Here is a 24406-nt window from a genome sequence, read left to right on the forward strand (position 1 = left end):
TGTATGTCTATTTATATAGGGAAAGGAACATAATTAATGTTCATTTCTGCCCAAGATTTCATGCTCAGTAGCTTTACACACTCAAGCTGTTAGCCTCATCACAACTCTCCGCTGCTGTTAAGTCAGGCAGGATCTACCCTTGAATTAGAGGCTTTTGGACACACCTGAGCCTGAGATTTCTAACTAGTAGTGGATTGGATCCACTGTTTAATAGCTCAGAGCATAGGCCTTTAATCTCTCAGCCATTTTCACCATGTTTAGTTAATACTTAGTTCTTTTGCCTACTCTTTTTTCTATGGGCCCTAGCTGTAAGTTTTCTCAGCTTTTAAAAATCTCTGTCTTAATGAAATAGTTGATAATATTATATCATGTGGGTAATAGAGAAAAAAATAAAATAAAATACTGTATGGTGGAAGGCAACAGGGGTAGAAATTTGATTTCATGCTTGCCACCTCTTTTTTTATCCCTTCTTGGCTGCACTCTCAAAACCACATTTCCTCTTCTATCAGATGGCAACGCTGGAAGAATATCTTTTTCCACTCAGTGGCCACCCTTTGGAAAAGGAGTGCCCCACATGGCGGGCAGGCCTGGTGATGTGCTGTTAGATAGACTGGATACCTCTGCCCCCCCTGGATTTGAGATAAGCTCTTAGAAGAGTGCTGGTTGTAGCTTTGAAAATCAGCAGTAACTGCCTATCATCCGTGGCTACCTCCTGGAGTAATTTACCTCATTTCACTCCACTGTCTTCAAATCTTACATCTCGGTGTCAAAATATTGACAGTTTTCTGGGTACTGCTAATTTCACTCAGATGAAACAAATGCAGTTTGGGAAAGCTCCAGCCTTTAGGAGATTTGACTGCTAGGAAATGCGAGTTCTGGTTTAATTTATTTAAACTTCATGTATAGAGCTGTATGCTTGCATCCTATATAAAGCACAGCATTTCGTATTCTCTCTTTCTTCATGGGGCTCACCACAGTCTTTTCCTCTGACACCTCTTCATCTGTTTTCCTCTAAGCTGGGAAGGTTGTGTCTCATGTGCTATAGAAGGGCTTTCTCGTGTTTCTTTTGGGGATGACCCATATAGCATATACCAAAGTTTACTGATGGCTGTTCTTGAGATTCCCTGAATTGTGCAACTTTTCATTGGCAGAAAAGGCTGAGGATGTTGAACATCCTAGTGGCTATACAGTGGTCCATGTACACACAAATGTACTCCTGCCATCACTGAGGAAATAAAATGAAAATGTTTATAATCTAGCTTGGGATTCTTTGGCTTGGAGGGTGTCATACGTGTGTAAAATTTATTTCTGTTAGGTATGAGGTGCATATGCATTAAAAGAAAAAATAAAACCTTGGGGCATGCTGGAAATTCAAATTGGCTAAATTTAATTTAGAAAAGTAACTGTTAATTTCCCAACGATATTAATATGGTACTTGCATGTTTACCATGACTTTTCAGATCAAAGAATAAAAAAAAAATCTGCAGCCCATCAAATTTTCAATAAGTGAAAATGGACTAAGATGGGAAGTTGGCATGCATAGTGGCACATCTCAGTGAGTAATGTTTGTTTTATTTTGAATGAGCTGTCCATAAATATTTTCATGTGTTCTTCTGCCAAGAGACATCTCCCTTAAAAGTCCTTATCACTTTGTTTATTCATTTCACCTTCTTGACTGACAGTATCCTTTTTTCATATTGACCTTTCCCAAAGTTAAAGAAGAGCAAGTCAAATTTTTTCTTAATTTTTATTTCTATTGGTATTTTTCTCATATTCTTTTTCTATTCATGCAAAGCTATAGAGTTCGTCGTAACACCTTTGTGAAGCTTGGACACTGCCTTGGTGCAATGAAACCTGTCCTTGTAGGGGAGAAATTGCTAGCTAAGAAAATCCAAAGAGTTTAGAAAAGCATGTGTAATTTGGAAAACAAACCAAACAAACAAACAAATAAACAAAAGTCCTACTTGCATTTTGTCTATCTACATAGTTTGTAGAATTCATTCATACTGGATGATTTGCTATCACAAAATAAAAACAGCTCCCAGTTATACTGGTAACAGTCACTTTCAGCTTTCTAGCAGACTCCTTTAATATATGTTTGCTTGCTTGATATGATATACAGAAAGGCTATCTGTCCAGTAGTTGGGGATGAGTTCCAGCCCACTTCATTTTGTGACTGTCTCTAAATAATGAAGGATGTTGATCAGTTATTCACAGGGATATGAATAGATACCAGCTGGTCAAAAAATCTAAAAAAATGATTGCTTTTCCGAAATTAATGCTCTTAGGTTATGGCCGCTGGCTGTTGGTCAAGCCTGGGATTAAATTGCCATCTTTTTTCAATTGCCTGTCTTTATGTACAGAAAAATATTCAGGAAAAAGGTACCCTCTGATTTGAAATTTCATTTGCTTGAACATAGGCCAAAAGCAAATGTGCATGTGTGAAGGTTTATGTACTCCTACTAACTTGAAAAGGAAAGTATAAAATTTAATATTATTCTTATTCTAGAAAGAACAAAATCACATGGGGATGTTTTTTTCAGTCTTTCAGAAAATATTTTATCTGTAGAACTGAGACCTCAGGGCTGGCATGCTTGGTTGAGCCTGGAGCCTGTGCGCCATATTCTTACACATTTCTTTTGGCACCTATGTCTACACTGCAGCTATTTCTGCTTGAGAAGTAAGGAAATTAGATAGGCAGTTAGGCTAAGCTGAGCTCCCTGCTGCTGAAGTTACCTTGCCACAGGTAAGCAGCAAAGTAAATGAAAGGTTTGTCCCTGTTTTATTACTACGCTGCGGTCATGCCATTGGGAAGAACCCCAGGCTCATTGTGGGGTAAGAGCCATAGTTTATTCATTTTTTTGAGTCTGTAAATAAATTCTTGATAAATAAAGTTATGAATAAAATAGTTATGCCAAGTTAGTACTGCATGTTTAGAGACCCATAAATTCTTCATCAATCTGAAATGGTATGTATTATACATGAACTCACTCCACAAGGCTATTGTATAGAAAACCTTTGGTTGACTGATTCTGAAAATGTCTGGTCAAGAAAAGGTGCCTTTAAATAATCAGGTTAAATTAAAAGACTGTATAAAGAGTTTGTAATGATTACATGCTAAGAATGATTATAATACTATAATAAAATGATGAAGTCACATACTTTCTGCTCTCATTGAAAATGTCACCAGATCTTTGCTTGAACAGAAAACAGAAGTCCCAAGTACTGAGAACTTCTTCCTTAAATGCGCCTTGATCTCAGTTGCAACTCAAAATGGAACAGCTTTTGTAAGATCTGCTATACGTGCCATCAGTTCAGCAGCAACTTTCAGCAATTTGGTGTATGTTGTTTTAGATACTATATTAACACTTACAAATTGTGTAGAAATCTGTTTGTAACCTGTAGGAGTAATAACATATGTAAAATTCAAAATAATATAAATTTATTCGTAATCTTTTCCTTTTTCAAAGGAATTTTCTTAGTGGCATTGCTGACTTGGTTGGATGTTCATTGTCATCTTAAACTGGTTGCGATCTTTGAAAGGGCTTTGTAGAAATAACATTCCTTTAACCAGAAGCATATATTTTGAGGAAGTACCTCTGTATGGAGAAGAAATTAATTTCTAGTTTCATGGATACAAAGAACTTGTAGGTGAATGAATTTAATTGCTTAGGATACAAGTTTATATGAGGCCTTAAATTGGATGGATGAACTGTCAGTTCATCCTGGAATCATATTGCCTGAACTTTTCAACAGCCAAGGGAAAAAGCATTTTAGGACAGCAAGGTGGCAAGATTACCACACGCCACAAATTACATCTGTTACGCTTTATTTTTAGCCATCTGTTAACAGGAAAGAACTGATAAGTCTTTCCTTTCAGCATCAATTTCATTCTTACAGCTGAGTTTATCAGTGTATTGTTTTTCTTTGTGAATGAAAGCCACATTTTTGTTGATTAGAATATAATAGTTATTGTAGCCATGGTCAAAATGATGGTTTATTTGTAAACAGCCTTTGAGATTTTCAGACTAGTGTGATGTGCTACTAACATTTATTAGATCATTTTCCACATTTATTTATTATTCTCCTTAAATATTCATATACTCACATGGCACCTTGTGTGGGGGTTGCTGTTACTGTGCTATGGATGGGAACCAGAGTGTACAAAATACCAAGTGTCCATGAATTCTTGGTGCCCTCTTTAAACAGGTAAGGGCTTGAGCCTTTAGCATGCTTACATTGTATAGTACTATTATTTAATGCAGAACATGAGGTCTTAACATTGCAGTGTGAGTAGAATTCTATTACCATAGTCAGTTAATACGAAAAATGTTGACTTCATCTTTAAAAAAACAAACATTTTTGTGAGGCAAAATATGATTTATCTTTATACTGGGTGAAGTGAGCTTTACTACAGGCAAGGAATAATTAGCTGAGCCTTCTGCTCTGCTTCATCAAAATGTTATATATGGTTTCTGGGAGTTGTAACATTTTCTTCCAATGTATCATTGCTTTGAATTTTGCTGGAGCCTGTTTAGGTAAGAATTCTTGAGAGTGACTGATACAAAACAAGTGCATAGGATAATATTTCTAAGAAATGCTATCAGTTCTTGTTGGACTGTCTTTGTTTCCGGTAGCTTTTCTACAACATGCAAGCCATTATTTTATTGGTTGACTTTTAACAATTTCAGAAAAATCCTGGAAACAAATATTATCCCTCTTTAATCATTACCATGTTTTCCATTGTTTTGGATTAATTTTTGATATATTATTAAAACATTTATGGATATTTTTCCTTTGGCTCCATAATTAGCTGGCAATAGCAGTAAAAGCACCCAAAAAGTGTTTTTCCAGGTTATAAAGATTGCAGAATTGAGAACTAAGGGTATGGCAGAATTAAGCCACTTGTTCAGGTGGTTATAAATCATATAGTTGTTCTAGGGAACACCTCGAGGTTATTTAAAGTAAAGAAAGCATTTATTATGATTTACCATTTGGGGAACACTTTCCGCTTTCATTACAATTTCTTCGAAGGTATGTAACGACCACAGGCTTGTTCCAAACCTGCTACCTCAGGATAACAGGATCCTGTCCTTTCTAGTGTTTTTGGGGTGACCAGGGTATCTCTGAGTCTTTCTACAAGAACCCTGAAACTACCAGAGTTCCAGTCTCTTAATAGCACTTCGTGGTGCCTTCTTAAGTTAGGGCAGCAGCTTAGGAAAGTTGCAGCTTAAGTATAATATCTCTCCAGCTGACTCCAATAACCTGAAGAGATCTGTAATGAACAGATTATTCTTATGTGGGATGGATGAGGAAGGGAGGAAAGGAGGAAGAGGAAGCTGAAATGTTCTCCTGGGAGTCCGTTGATGAAAACTTCCAAACAGTCATGAGAAAATGATTTACTGTCAGCCTCTCTCCAGTTAATCAGCATGGTTTTGGATGCAGACTTGATTGTGTCCTAAACCATACCAGGTTCATGTTGCTAATAGTCAGCAAAACAAAAGAACAGTGGTTCACTATTGGTACTGACAGGCAGAAGAATTTTTGTGTTCTTTAGTAAATTAATTAGCAGCTGCCTGCATTCTAAAGAGAAAATGTAGTTACTGTTTGCACATCTTATTTGGAATGCCTAATTAATGGAAATTGGACCCTCTTGAGATCTTCCTCTTATACTGTGCAGTCATTTTTATAGTGTTAGTTTCTAGCAAGGGAGGGTGGAGGAACTCTGAATGCTTCAGTGCTCCTGTAAAACGTTCTGAGCTGACATCTCGCTGCTCATCTTTCACTGAGCTGCGTGGTGAGGTTGGGCTTTCAGGCAGCCAGAATGCTGGGTACGTTTAGTCTTGCATGTGTAAGTGTTACTGTATTAAGGAGAGGTAAGGGTAAAGACAGACACATCCTCATTTTGCTTGGCTGTTTCTTTTGAACTACTTCTGTTCTGACTCCTTGCTTTCTGTTTAGGAAGCAGAATTACCATTTTTTTCATTACCTTCAGTAATTATCTTCTCATGCAGAACATTGAAGCTTTGGGCTTTTACACAGCTTACCTGGAGGCAGGAATGTACCCATTTGAATGAGCTTGAGTCAGTGGAAACTCAATGAAGTGTTTGCTATTGGTAATGCTCATGTCAGGGACTGCCGATTCCATTTGCTTTGTAGCAGCACTTTCTCTGTTGTGGTCACTGTTCAGAGCTGCTTCACTTTCTGAATTAAAATGAGCCATGCAATGAAGTTCCTGGATTAAATTCACCCCTCTCAATTCTGTGCTCAACTACTAAAAGCATTAACCAAATTAAGTGAAATAAGGCCTCTGGTTAACCAAATATATCATTTGCTGATATGTGAATGAGCTTTGACTCTGTACTTGATCATCCCTGAAACATTTGCATTGACATAGGGATTCCTATAATAAGAGTGGGATAAGAATGGCTATTCCAGATAACAAGCCTGGAACCTATATTATATGTAATCATATATCCAAATTAGACACACAGATAAGCAATTTTGCAGTCCATGTACTGAAGTGTCCTCCTGACACTTGGACTACCTTTTGAAGAATATCTCATAGCCTTATGTAGGTCGGCTTCATTTATGGAGCATGCTACGCTTCTAAAGCAAAGTTTTCATACTGATTTAGATCCCTTTTTGTAAGCTGGAGTTGGAATCATTCAAGATTTGTGGGATTTGTTCATATCTTTATGCCTGGGCTCATTAGATTTAATATTTTTCATTTAGTAAGTTCCTGATTTATGTAGTTTTAAAGAAAGTATTGGAACTGAGAACACTGATTTGAATTCATAATGTGAACTACAGTCATGATTCCTTATAGTGCCTACAGCTTCTGAGCTCCAAAGGAAGGGGAAGGGATACAGAGAGCAAGGAGCTCCATTTTTCTGGTTTCCCTCTCTTTCATGTTTAGGTAGCCCCCACTAGGGAAATATTCTAGTTCTTAGTCTAAAGCTTTATGAATGGGCGACATTGCATTAATAGTAATAACAACAATAATAATAACTGCAACAACAGTAATAGTAATAAATAATAAATTTCAACTATGTTCCTTCACCCAGTTGTAATAAGCCATAGATGTGAAAGCTAGATAGAAAGGAAAAAAGCATATTTGGATTCCCACTGGGAAGTCTTGTTCCAGAACAGCATTTTATTCCTGGAGCAGTAAGCAGTTCTTTCGTTAGCATAAGTTCCTTTTTGTGTACTTTTAATACACAGTGCAGAACAGAAAGAGATTATGAAAGACATCAAAGATAAGCATATAAAACAAGAATTTGGAGACAGATTTTACTACATGGGGGAAAGGGACAGGGGAATAATGAAAAAGGGGAAGCAGAGAGAAGAAAATTGCAGAAAGTAGTGGGTGTAGACGGAAGTAACTTGTTAATATTATGACCAACTTCAAGCTCTTCTGGTGGTGGTGAGAAGTCATCAGAAGGAGGAATGATATTTTATTGAGTTGCAAATAGCATACTGGCAGCAAAGAGTTAATTAAATTGTAGCCTGGCAATAGAAAATCAAATACGAGATGACATTTTAGCTGTGAGGCCCACTTTAGGCTATTGAAAAGTAGTGGACTACTAACCATGTTCTATTTTTTCCACAGCCCCAAGAAAACCTCATGGCTGCAGTGTCGCTGCTAATTTGCTTTTACATTTCATCACACATTTGATTTCTAAAGCTCATTGTATGTTTTCTTAAAGCTTTTGTTAGATGCTTTTACATTTTAAAGATAGATAGCCTTGAAGGGTAATTGTCCCTTCTTTATACTATATAACAGCTTACATATAATAGCTTACATCATGATTAAGTATCTTAGCAGAATTAGGAGCACATAGCCTGCCTCAGTAGAAAGAATTCTATAAATTACTGGGATTTTACTGAAACAAATGCCACTAACAAAGCTGAGGAGCTAAATGGAAACACATGTTCTGAGCTTGTCTTTAGGTAGTTTGAGGGCATATATTTACTGTTTTGTTATCTCTTTTCTTTCATTTGGGTACAGGGTTGTTTTTCCTTATTTGTTTAAAAATGAGCGAGAGAGAAGGAAGTGACCATACTGAGCCTATACTGTTTCTACAAGGGCAGCTTATAAACAGATTATCAAAACAAACATTTGTGCCACTCTTCATTCCACGAATAGAGAGCTATCTGATAGTAGTCAGCATGGTGCATCTTGTAGAGAACTCAAATTTAATACCAGTGTTAGGCTTTATGTAAGGAGATAGCCTATAACACTGGAGCCTTGCTTTGCTGTGTCGACATGTCTGGAGCTCAGAATAAAATTGAGTTTCCTGCTTCAGCTATAACTTGGTCTTAAAATAACCTGAAGAAATTATAGTTCTGATTACAGAGAAAGTGAAGGACTTAGAACATTCTCCTAATAAAGCCACAAGATGACACAAGGCTTAGTCATCTGTAGTCTGTCTGTAACAGGCATTTCAGAGAGGGAAACAAGCCTTTGAAATTGGATAATTTGATTTGCAATCAGGCCTAATTATTTTAAGAACATAGAAAACCTTTGTTTTTTGGCAAAAATAATCATCTGGAATCCAATTAGAGGAGAAGAAGCCATTTTAAATATAATGGATGCTACACAGCATCCCTTGGAAAACTGATGTCTCAGAGGGAGAGAGCTATGTTTGAAATGGACTCCACCTCTCATTTTTCTTATTGCTATTTCTGAAATAAACAATTATGCTCAAAGGACACATCACCCTAAACAATAAATAAAATGTTTGTGACTGAAAGTACATCCAAAACCAATCCATGACAGCCATTTAAAAGTCCTAGAGAAGTCTTTCTATCATCTTCTGAGTACTGTGGAACTTTACAGTGGCAAAAAATTCTTCAAGAAAGTAAATAACACCAGAAAAATCATGGCCACCCTCATAAAAAAAAGCAGTTTTGGGAGCAGCAGTAGTGAACTGAAAAAAGATGTATAACTTAGAATTTAGACACTGTAGGGAAGCTAGTGTTATCTAAAGGTCCTTCATCTCTTCTCTGGTTTCTTTTCACATGGTATAATTTTGGTAAAACTTTTTCAGTTATTAGTGATTTCTAAAGGTTTGTCTTTTAGCCTATTGAGCTTATGGATGAGTATATGTAATATAGAGAAGCTAGTCAATGAGCTGCTCAGTTGATACTCCTTGGCTTGTAGATTCACCATGGGAGAAAGCCAGTGCTAGTTTGTGCCTGTGCAATAATCAGACAGTATCCAGTCTGAGCCTAAAGGTTTGTTGCCTATATAGTTTTGCTGGATGGGGGCCAAAGGCGTACTATATTATTTTCATAGTGAATAAGCTTTCCTTATTTGCTCCACTAAATGTGGGTAATTACCAGTCACTTCAGTTTTTTTTTTCTGTATAAATGACACAGATGTCCAGACAACATATTTATAATTTCACCCCATCTGTGCTAATTTTTCTATAAATGTCCTTTTAGTACAGTAATCATCCTGTTTATCAACATTATCCACAGTGTTAAGCAACACGCAAAAATGTGACTCATATTCAGCCCTCATTAAAACAAAACATACCCACCCCCCTACTCTGGTGTCATGGCCCAGTGGAAATATTCAGGAGTGTCTTGGTGGTTTTTGCTCCGTCTTTTTTGGGGTCTGCTTTCCTCAGCCCAAGACATCCAAGGCTGACACAGTGGTGTTGAAGGGTGACAGGCAACAAACCCCTCCTGCTTCAAGGTGTTCAAGGTGTTATGCAGCTGCTTGTACCTGGTTATCCAGAAAGAAAGAACAACTCACATAAATATATATGTATTTCATCTGAAATTAAGGTATTTGCTTTAAAGCACCTCTCCTCTGCACGTTGCTGGATGGAGTAAGATTACCTACTAGAGGGCTGTTGGGCTTTTGTTTTGTGATTTATTTTTTTTTAAAGTCCTCAAATTGGGACCCAACTTTATATGGTGCCAACAGGAAAAGAGCATATTGTATGGAGAGTGCTCTGCTGTCATTCATTTGCAGTGTGCTGTAGGTAGTTGGATTTTCCCTCTTCTCTCAAAAATTTCCACAACTCACCCCTGCAGAGGAAGGCTTGCATTGAAAAAGACTTAGTGGTTAGCATAAATCCTTTTTGAGGCCTGTTTACATAAAATGGCTCACATTCATCAACTTTGCTCAGACTCCCCCATACAGATGCTGTATATATTGTAATTCTTAGGAAATTTCAATGGGAAGTAATTAATGGAAATTCAGAGAAAGTGTATTTATAAATCAAACAACTTGGTCATGTATAATTACACCCCCTCACCCCCAATTACTGAAAGCTACCACTGCATTTTACAGTTTAATGACCTTGAAAAAAATATTTCCAGAAGCACAGCCATATTAAATGATAGGAGCAAAAGAAAATAATCCAGGATCATAAAACAGTTAGGTATTTACAGTCCTAACCTCAAAACCTTTTCTGTTAAATTAGCAAAAGCAATTGAGAAGATGGGGTCAAGACCTCCAAACTCAGTATTATTTTGGAGCAAAATATCACAGCCCTAGAAATTCTGAATAGAGTTTAAAATGGAAACAGTGTTATCAGAATCACAGGCTTCTGAATGCCCTCCTACTTAAAAAAGCATTGAAGTACTTAAAAGCAGTATTAAAGTATGCTTTTCAGGAAGAGTAGTTTCAAGTGTTGTAAAGTAAATTGCATCTTTTAATTCAGCTTTTAGGTTATTTTATCAGTTATGTGTGCGAGCACGTTCACTAGCACTACCTCCTGTTTCCTTAGGAAAGAATAACCATATTTGATAGTATAGTTTGATCTGGTAAATGTTGACGACACATAAATGAAGAAGGAAAGAAACTGCTGACATTTTTCCAGTTTTGGAATGAGTGTCATGCTGCACGTTTCCAGTGTAATCTGAGCACTCACAGAAGAATCGTAACTATGCCACCTTTTAACAGTCCCCGTGGAAGCAGAAGATTATGGGAATCTCTCCTCTAGATGTACAGGCATACGTTTTCTGCATTCTGATCGGATACATGTATGCTGGTGTTTGTATGCTAGTAAGTTATGCACCTTCTGCTCGATGTGAACGCTAGAAGTATAAAATATTGCTGGAAGGGTAAAACTGCTTCTTCTTATTGAATCAAAAAAATCCTTTCTATCAAAAAGTTTTGGCCCATAACAGGGTCAGAGGAAATTAAAGTAGCCTTTCATTCTGTGTTAGAGGAACTTCCTCTGAAGTTTCAGACTACCAGGCTAGCAGGCTAAATTCAGCAGCAGGGATGCCTTCAATTAACTGTATCAGTTCTATTTGTAGTACAAAGGATATGAACGGCCTACATAGCTTAAAAGAAAGGAGGTTAAACAGAACTTAAAGACGTACGCTGCATATAGCAGTTTCAAAGGAAAGCAATGGGATCTCTGCCAGTCAGCAGTTTAAAATCATAACTAATGCCAAGACTTGGACTGAGTTTATACAGGTGTGCTGTCTTGTCGATAAGACATCAAGGAAGAATTTCTGTAGGAGAGGTTGCTTAGAATGTAAAGCACTGCTGAAAGCAGTGAGGGAAGTGAGCAATGCAAATGAGTTTAAGGCAGAATTAACAAGTTCATTTTAGAGGAATGCATGGTTAGCTCAGGGGATTGGTAATAATCTTGAGATCTTCATCTCTAGAGCACCAGTTTGAATTTAACCAGGTTGTTGATGCCAATCAAAATACATTGTCCTTGTTATTGATCTCTGTGAAATGACCTTCCAGTGTCTTTGGAAAAACATCCTGAACCTGCAGTTGGCACATGAAAAAAATAAAGAATTGAATGGGCATGGTGATGTACCTTCTGTAGACTCACTCAGACTTCTTTTCAGGGAAGCTAGCAGAGAGCATGGGGAATATCACATTCCTTGCTTCTCTCAATTAGCATATCAAGCTGTAATGTGACAGTGGACTGAAGTAAATATTAGGCTTTCAATAGAAGAAAAGGGGAAATTAATGAAAAGAATATTTGGTGTATTTTGTCATCATTAGAATATCTAGAACCATCAAGAAATATGAAACCTCTACATTTCTCTGTGTCTGGATCTGATCACCTTAGGATGCATTATTGTTGAAGGCCAAATTGCTAAAGAATGAGATGGCAGGGATGTGCATCCCTGAGACTGAAAGGGTGGAATCACTATCCCAACCACATTGTTTACACAGTCTTCGTTTCAGCAGTCAGTCTGCTGACTGCTGTTAGTTTTCCCAACTAATAATTTTTTTTCCCAACTAAATAATTGTGCATGTCTTTTACATGCAGTTATTCAGACCCCATACACAGTAGACATGAGGAGACTACGTGTAGTCTATTCAGAAAGCATAGTTTTGGGCCCCTCAGTACAAGAAGGACATCGAGGTGCTGGAGCATGTCCAAAGAAGGGCAACAAAGCTGGTGGTGGGTCTAGAGAACAAGGCTTATGAGGAGCGGCTGAGGGAGCTGGGGTTGTTTAGCTTGGAGAAAAGAAGGCTCAGGGGAGACCTCATTGTACTTTACAATTACCTTAAAGGAGGCTATAGCAAGGTGGGGATCGGGCTCTTCTCCCAAACACCTAGATAAGATGAGGGGAAATGGCCTTAAGTTGCACCAGGGGAGGTTTAGGTTGGATATTAGGAGAAATTTCCTTACTGAAAGGGTTGTGAGGCATTGGAACAGGGTGCCAATAGAGGTGGTTGAGTCACCATCCCTGGAGGCCTTCAAGAAACATGTAGATGCAGAACTTAGTAGCATGGTTTAGTGGTGGACTTGTCAGTCCTAGGTTAAAGGTTGGACTAGTTGATCTTAGAGGTCTTTTCCGACCTGAGTGAGCCTATGATTCTATGTCTGTCTGCACAGAGAACCAGTGGAACCACCTTATCCACTGTGATTACAGAAGAGAGGAATGGATTGGACTTTCAGTGACTATCCAAAATCCCCTTGAAAGCATCTCCAGATGTAAGACTTTGGAGGACTCTGTACCTTTTTGTATCCAGAGTGATAACAGAACAAGGTTCCTGGGATTCAAATGTTATTAATACTCAGTACACGAAGTATACTCAGTTTTATGATGTCATCTAGCTTTCTTAAGAACATAACAGATGCAATTTTTCATGATTTAATGGCATTTGCTGATGTTCAATGAAGATGTGAAAGACAAGGAAATAGAGGTGTTTTCCTTGGTCACTACATTCCAGAAGGTCCAGATAATAAAAAGTACTCCTCCTTCAGAAAGCAGAAGAAAGGCTGACATATAGTCTAAGGACAAAAGAGGACTGTAGTGCTCAAGCTTTGAATTCACTTAGTATTGTTAAGGAATCACATGGCAGCACCAGAGCTTTCACAGGCCCTTGAATAGTGCCAGGAAGGACAGGGATTGTGAATTCTGGTTTATTTTATCTACTGAAATGTTAAAGGTGGCACAGATGGGCAACGTTTCCATTTCAGTCAGTGGAGCTAACCTGTCATCTGGCTCTAGGCAACTAGATATTCACTGATGTCATTAGTTCAGACAAGTGGTAAATATGCCATACATTTTCTGTGTATTCAGTAACTGAGTAAGGGGGCTTTCACTCCAGGGAAGAACGGGCCAAGATCAAACTAACTCTTTTCAGAAAAGGTAAAAAATTTAGAATTTCTGTTAAGGTAGGTTAATATGACTACATTTAAAGTAATTTTACTTAGGAAAAATTTGGGAGTGTATTCCAAGCACAGTAGCACAAAGGGAAACCACCATAGAGTCTCTCCTTGGTAGGGAGACTTCCCAAAAAAACATTTTGTCAATAGTAGATGGTTATTCATTCCAACTAAGTATTCTCCAGTGCATTTTACTGGATTGAAAAGTAAAGGGTTTCTCCCAAAACTCTGTTTTTCACTAGGTCTCTGTTTTGCAAAAATGCAGAACTTTCACTGGGAGCAGGAAGGGTTTACTGATAACCTGCTGAAGAACAATCTCTTCCACTGTGAATGTCTTGCAATGAAAAGTACTAGTGCAGCTAACTTTCAACCGATATAGGCCAATTCCAAAGATACACGCCAGCTAAATTCTCAGTAGAAAAATGAGAACTTTGGCATCTTACACTGCCAAGCATTTCATTCTTAGAAACAAGACTGTGTGAGAAGATTTCATAACTTAAAGTGCCTTGTATCAACTGTTATATCTGCAGCCTATAAATGTTTCTAACTGCAGCATTGCTTGAATTGTGTTACCAATAAAATCCTCTGTAATTTTTTTAGTGTTAATGCTTTTAGAAGAAAAAAAAACTTTTTTTTTTTTTTAGCTGAAGATTTTTGAATGATTTAATTGCCTTCTTAATTAGTTCCAAAATAAATGATTTGTTAATGGAGAATATATACATTGAGATTTCAAACATATTGTATCGTGTTTCTCTAAATCACACAGAAATAAGGTTTTGTTTGTTTGTTTTTTCAACTAATGTCAAAGATTTGCCCAAAGAATAAATCAAAGTATATTTCATGAAACTTTCAGGAATCATGCAAATCAGATTTTCATCTGAATTAAACACATCTACCTCCATGTAACAATTACCGAATTTTGAAAAAAAAATCTAGTATGCTTTTCAGGTTTTCGTATCTTGCCCTACTGCATAATTCATTTCCCCTAGTGAAGGGATTTCACCGAACTTGGATGAAATTTGTTTTGTAAACTCCATCCTTGCCAAATTGAAATCTCTGTGACATCTGAACTATATTCTCCAGTTATTCTGAGCATGTGTTAAATTCATCCTTGCTGAAGTAAATGTGAGATTTTATATTCACTTCAGTGCAGTCAGAATTTTCCCCAGAGTTTCTAAATTCAGAGTTCATGGGTGTGTGACATGTGCTTCTTTGACTATAATGTACAAAACTAGTGATGGTACAGCCTAGCAAATTTTTGGTTCCAGCTGAAGTTTTTGAGGGAGAGTAGCTTTAAAAAAAATAAAAATGCAGAAAGTCAAGTGTCAGGCCTATGTGGTCACTGGCACTCAGTGGGGTTTCATATGCAGTCTCACAGATATTTGGTTCCTGAAGCTGAATGACTTTTATAGCTGCTCAACTACAGGTATGTCAACCTGGCAAGGAGGTATGCCCAGCAAGTACTTTTCTGCTAGGCTCACGTGTGGTGCTCACATTGAAAAATCTGCTGATCTTTAGCAGTACGTACTTGTACGTATTTAAGAGCAAAAGTTTATGGTATTTGACATGATAGGGAAAAGTAGTGGCATATTAGAGAAATGCATTTTATTTATTTTTGTAAATATCTGGCTGATACAGTACCCTTGGTAAAATCACAGTTTCTGTGTGATGAAAGTAGTAGAGCTGTGTAGATAATTGTAGATTTCATCTGTACTGAATGAGCTCCATTTCAGAGCTCAACAGTTTGATTCTTGGCTGCTGTGGGCTGAATCTGGACCTGGATCCAAGTACCAATGGGACATCTGTCATTCCTATGCTCAGTTTTTTTTTCCTGCTTTTCTTGGGTAGGAAAGACACAAACCTGACAGTATAAACTGGAACATCAAGGTAGTGTTGAATGTTAGAAATTGAGAATTAGAAGCTGGCTGAGTGCAGGGAATGTGGCTGGGAGCTGAGGAACAGATGAGAAGAAAAAGCCCTATAGAAAGCAACCATTTGTGATTCAATGTTTGATGTAGACTAACAGCCGTAAAACTACTTTTTCCTATTCAATGCAGTTGATCAACGTTTTCTCTTAAGTTCTTAGATCAGTTGTCTTCTTACGGAACAAAATATTAACACAGTTAGCATAGCTGAGTACTTGTAGCAACAGCCAAAATAGCCAATATATTGCATTAAATAGAATTTTTATAGATGTCTAAGAGATCTATTCAGGAAGAAGCTTTTAAAGCACATCAGTTGTATTCTGTATGAATGAACAAACATTTTTTAAGGAATAGATTGTCTCTGCAACAGTTTTCAACTGGCAATTGATCTGCTAATATTTGTGGTTTCTGCATTCCACTACATGGTTTCCTGCCAAAGACTGTGGCCATGGCATCCTGGTCAGTGACTAAACACAATGTGAGGAATCTTTCTACTCCTTTAAGAGGTGTGTCTTAAGGGGACTGTTGCATATGTGTCTTTAGGCATGGCGATCAATCTCAAACTGATTTCAACTGTTTGTTAACAATTTTGGCTGTATACAAGTCTGTGTGAGATTTGGTTTTCCACAAAAGACTCGTTTTTGGTGTTCTGCATACTCTCCCGGTATATTCTTCCTTAAAAACAACAACAACAACAAAAACAACAACAAAACCACACACACAAAACAAACAAACAAATAAAATGACCAGAGGGGAATGGGGAATTAAGTTATGTTATTCTTTGAGTCTTAATTTAAGTTTCAGCTTCTCCTCTGTAAATCTGTCTGTGGATACTCACACTGGACGTATTAGAATGGTGGCAAGTGCTCTTTTTACACATTGTTGACTTTTCTCTCTTCTGCCTTATGGGCAGGGTGGAAAGCAAAAGCAGAAGGAATGAGAAATAAGTTGCTAGCTGTAAAGGAAAAGCTGCTAATTCAAAACTATATGACTGAGGGTTTGATATATGTCATATTTTTCTTGATACTAAATGTATTGAACTTTATAAATGGTAAATTTTACTAAAGTATTTCCAACATGCTCGTGAGACAGTACTGTCACCCATAAGAAGAGTGGCAATATTTGGCTTCTTTCATGTTGATTTGGGGCCATGCTCTGCTTTCTTATGCTTCCTTTAAAGAGAACAGGCTAAACAAGAGAACAAGGACAGAAGAACGATGTGTCCAAAAGATGCATCTTGGGAGGAGGCAGACAGACAGGACAGTTCTTATGTTATGCCTTTTAAGAAAGCATTTAGGATTCTCTGCTGTAAAGTGAGGTGGCCATCATTTATCTGGTGTACATCCCACTCTGGATGGATGAGCAAGAGCTGTGCAGCTGAGGTTCTCATGAACATCCAATTGTACCAGTTGTACTATTCACTGTTCACAAGCTAGGTTTCCCTGGGGAAATTAGCCTTAGAGGCACTGTTTACATGACCTGTCCTAGCTCTGACTGTGTTTTCTAGGAATGGCAAGTCTCTTTTCGGTGGAATTCTCTTTATTCTCTTAGCCAGTACCTCCAGCAGTGATGAATGTGCAGTCTCATTACGGGCACACCTCACAGGACTATTCACACAACCCACATTAAAAACGTTTTTTCTTTTCTGATTTTTTACTCCCTTGAGATATAGAAATATCTTATTGAAGACAACAGAACTGTGTCAAAGATGCATGCTGTGCTATGAAATTACATGAGTTCATTCAGTACTGGTGGCAGCTGATTTGTGTTGATGGAGGCTTCCCACATGTTGCACACAGACACAATTTGTACTTGTGCCAGAAATCATTGTTTCCCACCTGTGCTGTATAATCTGCTCCTAATGCCTATGACCTATTTTTAAAGTCTTTCTCTTTATAGCTGCTTATGTGCAGTATTTATAGAAACACCACTGAAATGGTCACAAAGAGAAGTGTGGACAACAGCTGTGTATCGCTCCTTATTTTGTGGTATTTTCTTAAAATAATGGTGCAGCTATTTGTCATGCACAGTTACTACTCACCGGAAGAAATCATGTCTTTTATCATTTATCCACAAAGAGCTGTTGTGCTCAGAACTGTTTGTAGCTTCTGCCGTCTTTTGCATACCTGCCTGAGCAAGTGATATCTCCTCTGTATCTTTGCTTTCACAGTAGAGCTGACTGCTCTGTTATCTGTAGTTTGCCATCAAAACTACAAACAAAAACATGGTGGGAAAATACTGTCTACAGATGAAAGTGCTTATAAATTAAATATGCCATGCAACAGGACGTTCAGATTACAGACCATTTTTTAAGCTTTAAAAGGGTTTTGTAATGGATGTGATATTAAGTTGCACGCAAACTACACTGAAGTTAGTAAAACCCAGCTGTTTTCTAACAGCATAACAAATAACAAACCCCAGCAGTTTAATCCAATGAAGGATTAATTAATATGATCTGAAAAGCAAATCACATGGTGGTTTTCAGAAGGGAAACTGGCATTAGAGCAGACTTACATATATGTAACATTCCGTGATAGCATTTCTGACTAAAGAATAGTCGCAAAAACTGCTGAAGTATCACATTAAACTGGTATCAGATTAAACTGGTAATTGAAAGTTGCAGTTTAAAACCTAGACAGGCATTTCATAAGATCATTTCCAGAGACCACAAATTATTGTTTATCAATCCAAGTATTAAGATACAGTAGCAGGGAAATTTCCATTGTGATCAATCAAGCTTTAGTTTGCGTATGTACAAATATATCTGCCCATATAAGATTGCAAAATGCCCATATGAGCGAAATTGCACTCTCAGTGTGAATAAATGTGGCATCTGCCAGTAGATTTGTCACTGCCATTGTTCCCCTGTTCTGTCTCTGCAGAGAGGGGGGAGCAGAAAAACGGCAGCAGCTTGGCCACGTGCTGTACACCAGTCTGCCTTTTCTGAACACGCAGGGTAGCATTGCTTTCAGGGGCCTGCCATAGGCTGGAAAGCATTGGCAGACGGACTCTAAGCAGAACTCTTTGCTGAAGGCATGGGTCAAAGGGAGCAGGAGAAAGGTTAGGAATTAACATGCAAGGCACAGATTTTCTTTCAGATGCCTTTTTTCTCCATAAATGCTATAAAATTTTTTAGATCTTTGTGCATCTGTTTGACTGAAGGCCCAACCCGTTTTTGCTTGAGATGGGGTTAAACGCATGACTTCCCTCGGTGCTTTTTCACCCATTGAAGCTTTTCTCTCAGAAGAAATTATCTGCCATATGAAAATATGCCTCTCCTAGTAGAATCGTAGATCAGCAAAATAGTGTGAGATGGCCATTGGTCTAATAAGAGACGTGTTGTACAGGTGTGTACTCTGGTAAGGTTTAATGGCCGGCTGCGAGCAACATCTGCAGGAATTTCAAGTGAAAGCAATACATATTTACTTGTCTTCCTCATTTACATCTTCAGGCTGAAGAGAGGCTTAAAATTCATTGTCCCTTAAATATGTATCTATCACATCAGAAAAAGCACACTGGCACATCAGTGTAGATAAACATTGGGTAGATGTGGATCATTTCAATCCAGTTTACCCAAACTTTAAAGTATACCTCACCGTGGGAGTCCATTAGAGCCATGGGCCTTACACCAGCATTTTGGAGTCCTTTTTCATTGCTCTGTCACAGTAAATCCTCACCATTTCTCACGCTCTGTCCCTTCTTCAACTCACTTCTGTGCCCCTTATGGATCACAAAGGAAGACATTGTGGTTATTCTTCTGCCTTACCAGGTGTGTTGCTGCCATAAGGCCAGCTAAGCAAGAAAATGTTTGTAGGGGACCCCAAACAGAATCTTAGAAAGATCGAGAGCTACCAACACGACTGCCATTGCTCTGTCCTTACCCGAACGTGCCTGCTCTGTGCCATGCCAACTAATCCAGCAGGGAAAGGCAGAAAAGAGGGTACAAAGGGAACTCAGGATTTCAGAAGGGGAACAGAAGTTTGTCTGGCAGTGAGGCGAGGGAAGTGGTAAGGGATGTGTGTGTGCAGCCCTCTCCTCACCCCACCACCCCCGGTATGCAACCCCAGGGGCTGCCGGCCTCAGTGCAGCCGTTTAACAGCCTGGTGGTGGGATGACGGAGAGTTCTTGCCAGATGGTTTTCTTTACTTAGATTGAAACTAGCTTCGTGTTGGTGGCTCTGTCTTTCACAGGCTGCAGAAACGGTCACTGAAGTGGCTGGGAGGATGCTACTAGAGGTTGTCAACATCAGTTATCACTGGCTATTTTTTGATCTCAAGTGGTGCTACTGTGCTGTAAGAGTTCTGTCCAATGTATGAGTGGTTTTATCACTGCTGAATGAAGGTTGTTCCCGAGGCTACCCAACTTGACGTGTATTAAAATAGTGCTCATATGGTGTTAATTGGCTTGATTGCATTAAATACAAAATTATGTTTTACTAGCGAAGTGAGTGATGTAGGAGTCATCCTCATCGCTGAAGAAATAGCTCCATGCGCTGCCTGCTTACACATCTCCTGGTTGACAGTGCTCATGCTCGGTTGCAGGCTCTAATAAAGCAGATTGGTTTATTAATACAACCTGGGCCATCACTGGACATACCACATGTGGCTGTCATTGTGACACACACCCCACACAGAATGACTTTAGCAAGCCTCTTGCCTCCTTTCATAAAACAAGACAGGGAGCTCCTCATTTTCTTTGCAGAGAAAATTACGACAGCAGATCTGGTATTGTTTAACCACACTTGGGAGGGCTGGCGAGGACTGCTGGGCATCTTGCATGCAGTATGGAGTAGCTTAACTCCCCAAGGAGTAATTTTAAGCTCTTCTCAGATTTAGGAATAATGATTATATTTGAGCCATTTTTCTTTAGCTCTCCATACTAACCATTAACTGGAACATTGTGCAAGAAGAGCCTCTATTCTTGTATGATAACTGATTCTTTGTATTGCAGCTTTTGGCATCGCCTTGTGGTGTCCAATTCTTAATCCAGCTTTGTGTATATCTATATCTAGATATAAAGTTCAAAGGTAAATATCAAATAAAGTTGAGTATATCAGTTGTGCATGTATATGGATTTTGTGGCTAAAAGTTTTCAGTAAGCAGAAATGAGCAATCTGATGTTACCATTGTCTTCAGTTGCTCTTCCTTTTGTTGATTGTTTTGGGATAGCACTGATGCCCATGTTTTTGTAGCTTTTGACTGAGTTTTGTGTGTGTGTGTGTGTGGCATGTTTTAATGGTAAAATAGATGATATTAGAAATAACATGAATATAAAATTATATGCATATTCATAAAATATAAATTAAAAATCAAGAATTTCACTTTTAGGGATATATTTCAAATGGTTTTACTTTCAAGCAAATTACTTATTTTAATGGCATACAAAGATGTGATAGAGTTTATACTGTGGCTAAACCATGTTTTGAGAAGAAACCTTCAGTGGGTTTGTGTTTTTATTTTATTCTTTTATGATAGTGCAAGCTACAGATTCAAAAAGCCTAAGAAAACCATTAAGAATGTACCGTGCTAGAAAATACAGGTATTTCAATGCACTAACCACTATACTCAGCAACTCCAGTAGCATGTTGATACTTCTGTACTCAGGAGACTGTGGTTCAGTCCCTGGTGCCCAAGGTTGGGCTGAGAACTTGAACCACAGTCATTTAGCAGGAAGTTTATACTGGTTCAGACTGTGCCTTGGAATATTGGGGAGCCTACTGTGGAAAAGGAAACCACAGGGAAGGGATGAAAACAGTTCTGCATGTGCATGCCAACATACACCACCAATTCAATTGCCATGACCAGTAAAGTTCCGCCATGGGAGGTGCCAGTGAAGCCATAGTCAAAAGTAGTGCCTGGAGGTGGTGGCAAAGAGCTTATGAAGACCGTGGGAAGTGAGCAAAATATGTTATATAGTACCTGTTTAAAACGCACCTAAAAATGCACTGAATTTCATGATCCACCTATTTATTTATTCATTTATTTTTCCTGCTCTTTTTGCTGTCTGTGTTGTGGTCCTCTTTATTGTTTCAGAAGTTTTATCTTTATTTATTTGAACTTCTTTTTTTTAATATTTTTTTCTGTAAATAATGAAGTATGAAATAGAACATAAGTGGTTTAGCTGAAGCAGAAAATAGTGAACTTTCATAATGAGACAAGAGTAATAACTGTGCACTGAGTGGATTTCTGGGAAGTGGATTCCCTTCACTCTGCCGCTTTTTTTTTTTTTTTTTTAAAGTACAATATAGCATTTTGAAAATATTTGACCATGGAGTCCACTGTATTACAAGCAGGAAGGAGCACTTTTAATCTAATATAACGATAATAGGTGAAGGAAAGGTGCAATCATCTATCATGTAATAGTTGCAAATCTGTTTCTTGGAAGGTCAGTTTGACATTTCCTTATGGATGGCAAATTAGAAGTCGTTTATAGTATAATACAGTAAATAACACATAGTAGATACACAGTAAATATAGTATATAGTAGATACACAGTAAATACATAGTAGATACACAGTAAATGTAGTATAATACAGTAAATAATTATTTCTAATTATTCATTTCATCTTAAACTCCTTTTTACTTTCTTCTCTCTGTTTTGGCAAGTTCATGGCAAGATCAGTAGCTCTTGAAAGGTTAACTGCATTAATGTTTGTCTTTGAAGGTGCTGCTTTTTTTTTTTTTTTTTTTTTCCTGTGGAGACAACAGTGAGCATTATAGAAATCAGTCTTGCTTTTTTGAGACATGTTTATGTCTTTCGACTCTTTGTTAATATGATTCTCATTTAGAAACAGGAACTGTGAAGTATGCTGGGGAATAAATAGATCTCTTCTAAATAGCTATTGTCAAGGAAGAGCAAAGGAAATGAATTGTGCGAATTCTTAGAACCGAGTAACGTTTATTTCAGAAAAAGACATACTTCTCAGATCAGAATGGCTTTTGCTTTACAAGTAAGTTATTTTTTCTCTGTCTTTGTAATAGTGATAATGGGGAAATTTGCTATGGCAGTTTCTGCATATGGGAGGTTGTAGAAGTCTCTTTGATAGCTATTTAATGTATCCACTGGCTTGATATCAAAATTGGAAGAGCCAGCAGAGTTTTAAGCTTGGGTGGATGCTGCATTGAAGTTTGTGTCATGTGAGCCTGCTTGACATTATCAGGATAATCTCAGTGTTGTAGAAATGTTTTGAACTGAGAAACACGTGGAACCAAACACACACAAGAGGAAAAGATGCACTGTAAATTTTCATCAGAGGGCTTTATTTAAGGGGCTGGAAGGTGTAGTGGGTAAACTTCCATCTAGTCTCTCTCTTTTGTTTGAAAAGTGAACAGCTGGTCCAAAATGGAAAGGTACAAGATAGGTTTGAAGAAGACGAATATCGCTTGGAGATCTCATGCAGAAATAATTGAAGTGAGCACCAGTTTCTATCTGCTGTGCAGTGCTCTGGAGTAGTTCAATGTGGACAGCCGTTTTTCAGGACTAAATTCTGAAGAATCTTTCATGTAGTTTACGCACAGGTCCTTTCTGAGGATATTTGGACTATTCCAGATTACTATTGAGTATTTTCACTCAGTTCTGGAGTTTTGGGGTCTTCAGCCAGATTTCAGAGTGACTGGCAAGGTTTTGTGTGTGTTTTCAGATGATTCTGAAAGGTCATTATTTGATGATAGTCAAGAGGCTCTGTTTCAGTGAGTTTAATTGAAGGTTTTAATGGCAGAAGGGACTTTACTGATTTTTGTACCACATTTATTGTGATTAATTAAACTGTGTATATGGTTGTATCATTGGGTCCTTTGGCTTGTGTTTGGGCTTCAAAAGCTGAATATGCTGTTGTGAATCATAATTTCCAGTCAAAAGTTAAACTTTTCAATAAGCTTAATTTAAATGGTTGGCAGCAAAAAATAATGTAAGATGATTCAACAAAAGGACGTCAAATGATTCCTAATGATTTTCTTGTAAACTGTTCACTTTAATAGTTTGCCAATGTCAATGGAAGGGGTGATCCCACCTAGTAGTGTTGGTGGTCTGTTCACCTTATACCACAATAATACACTGTCAGTATAAATGTATTTGCACAAAATGTTGTCATATATATTAGGTCATATATGTCACTGTTGACAAACAAAGAGTCCTTGATCTTCTTGTTCCAAGGAGTTCAGGATGTACAGTTGTTCAGCCTTGTGACCAGGAGTCATGCAGCATTATGGCATTTCATTTCCATGCCTTTGTAGAGGTAGCTGATAACTATCGTGTGACACCGTCTGAAGTCAGCCTTCTTGTAATTAGTAGTGGGATTTCAGCAACTTCATCCCAGTCTGAAATTAGCCTCTTTACCAGAGTGACCTCTAAGGTGAGGTGAAGCAAGCTAACAAAAGCGTATAAAAGAAGGTGCAAGTTCTGGAGATGGGTGAATTAAGAGGTAGGTAGACAGTGACATTTGGTCATTTCCCATTTTTTTAAAAAAGATCATCTGCTAGTTTTTTATAGTCTTTGTCATGGAAGGTAAGCCATTCATTTTACCTGTATTCAAAAAGCATTTAAGGTAAATCCTTGAAAAACCCTGTTCTGTGTGTATTGACTATCAATTTAATTTTGTTTTTTTCTCTGGAAGATGTAGTTATTATTGGAAATTAAATAGAATTTTATGGATGTATAAGTGAGCTCTTTCTGAACCAAGATCTAATCAGTTTGTCACTTTGAGACTCTTGAGTTGTGGAGAAAGTGAAAAGTAATAGTATTGGGTATCGGCTTTGCTTTGTGGTGTTTCATCAGGTGCGTAGCTCTGAATTGTCAGAGTAGCGTTCACATACTTGGAGTAAGTGAAATCAGTGACACCACCAGACCCTCCTTTTCTTCATGTAGGCTGAC

General features: G+C 37.9%; 1 protein-coding gene across 19 annotated transcripts in view; it reads left to right on the forward strand.

Annotated features, from left to right (window-relative positions):
- Positions 1-24406, forward strand: part of HDAC9 (histone deacetylase 9) — a 480477-nt gene that overhangs the window by 210692 nt on the left and 245379 nt on the right. For 2 of the 19 annotated variants that reach the window (XM_040545945.1, XM_040545946.1), the window contains exon 1: positions 22388-22487. The exons of 16 other annotated variants lie outside the window; for them this stretch is intronic. In XM_040545945.1, coding sequence (XP_040401879.1) covers position 22487 — 1 coding nt within the window. In that variant the 5' untranslated portion in view covers positions 22388-22486. Of the gene's footprint in view, positions 1-22386; positions 22488-24406 lie in introns of those variants that run through there. One more of the 19 variants, XM_040545944.1, reaches the window with a different exon arrangement.

Source organism: Cygnus olor, chromosome 2, assembly GCF_009769625.2.
Source record: "Cygnus olor isolate bCygOlo1 chromosome 2, bCygOlo1.pri.v2, whole genome shotgun sequence".
Classification (NCBI taxonomy): Eukaryota; Metazoa; Chordata; class Aves; order Anseriformes; family Anatidae; genus Cygnus; species Cygnus olor.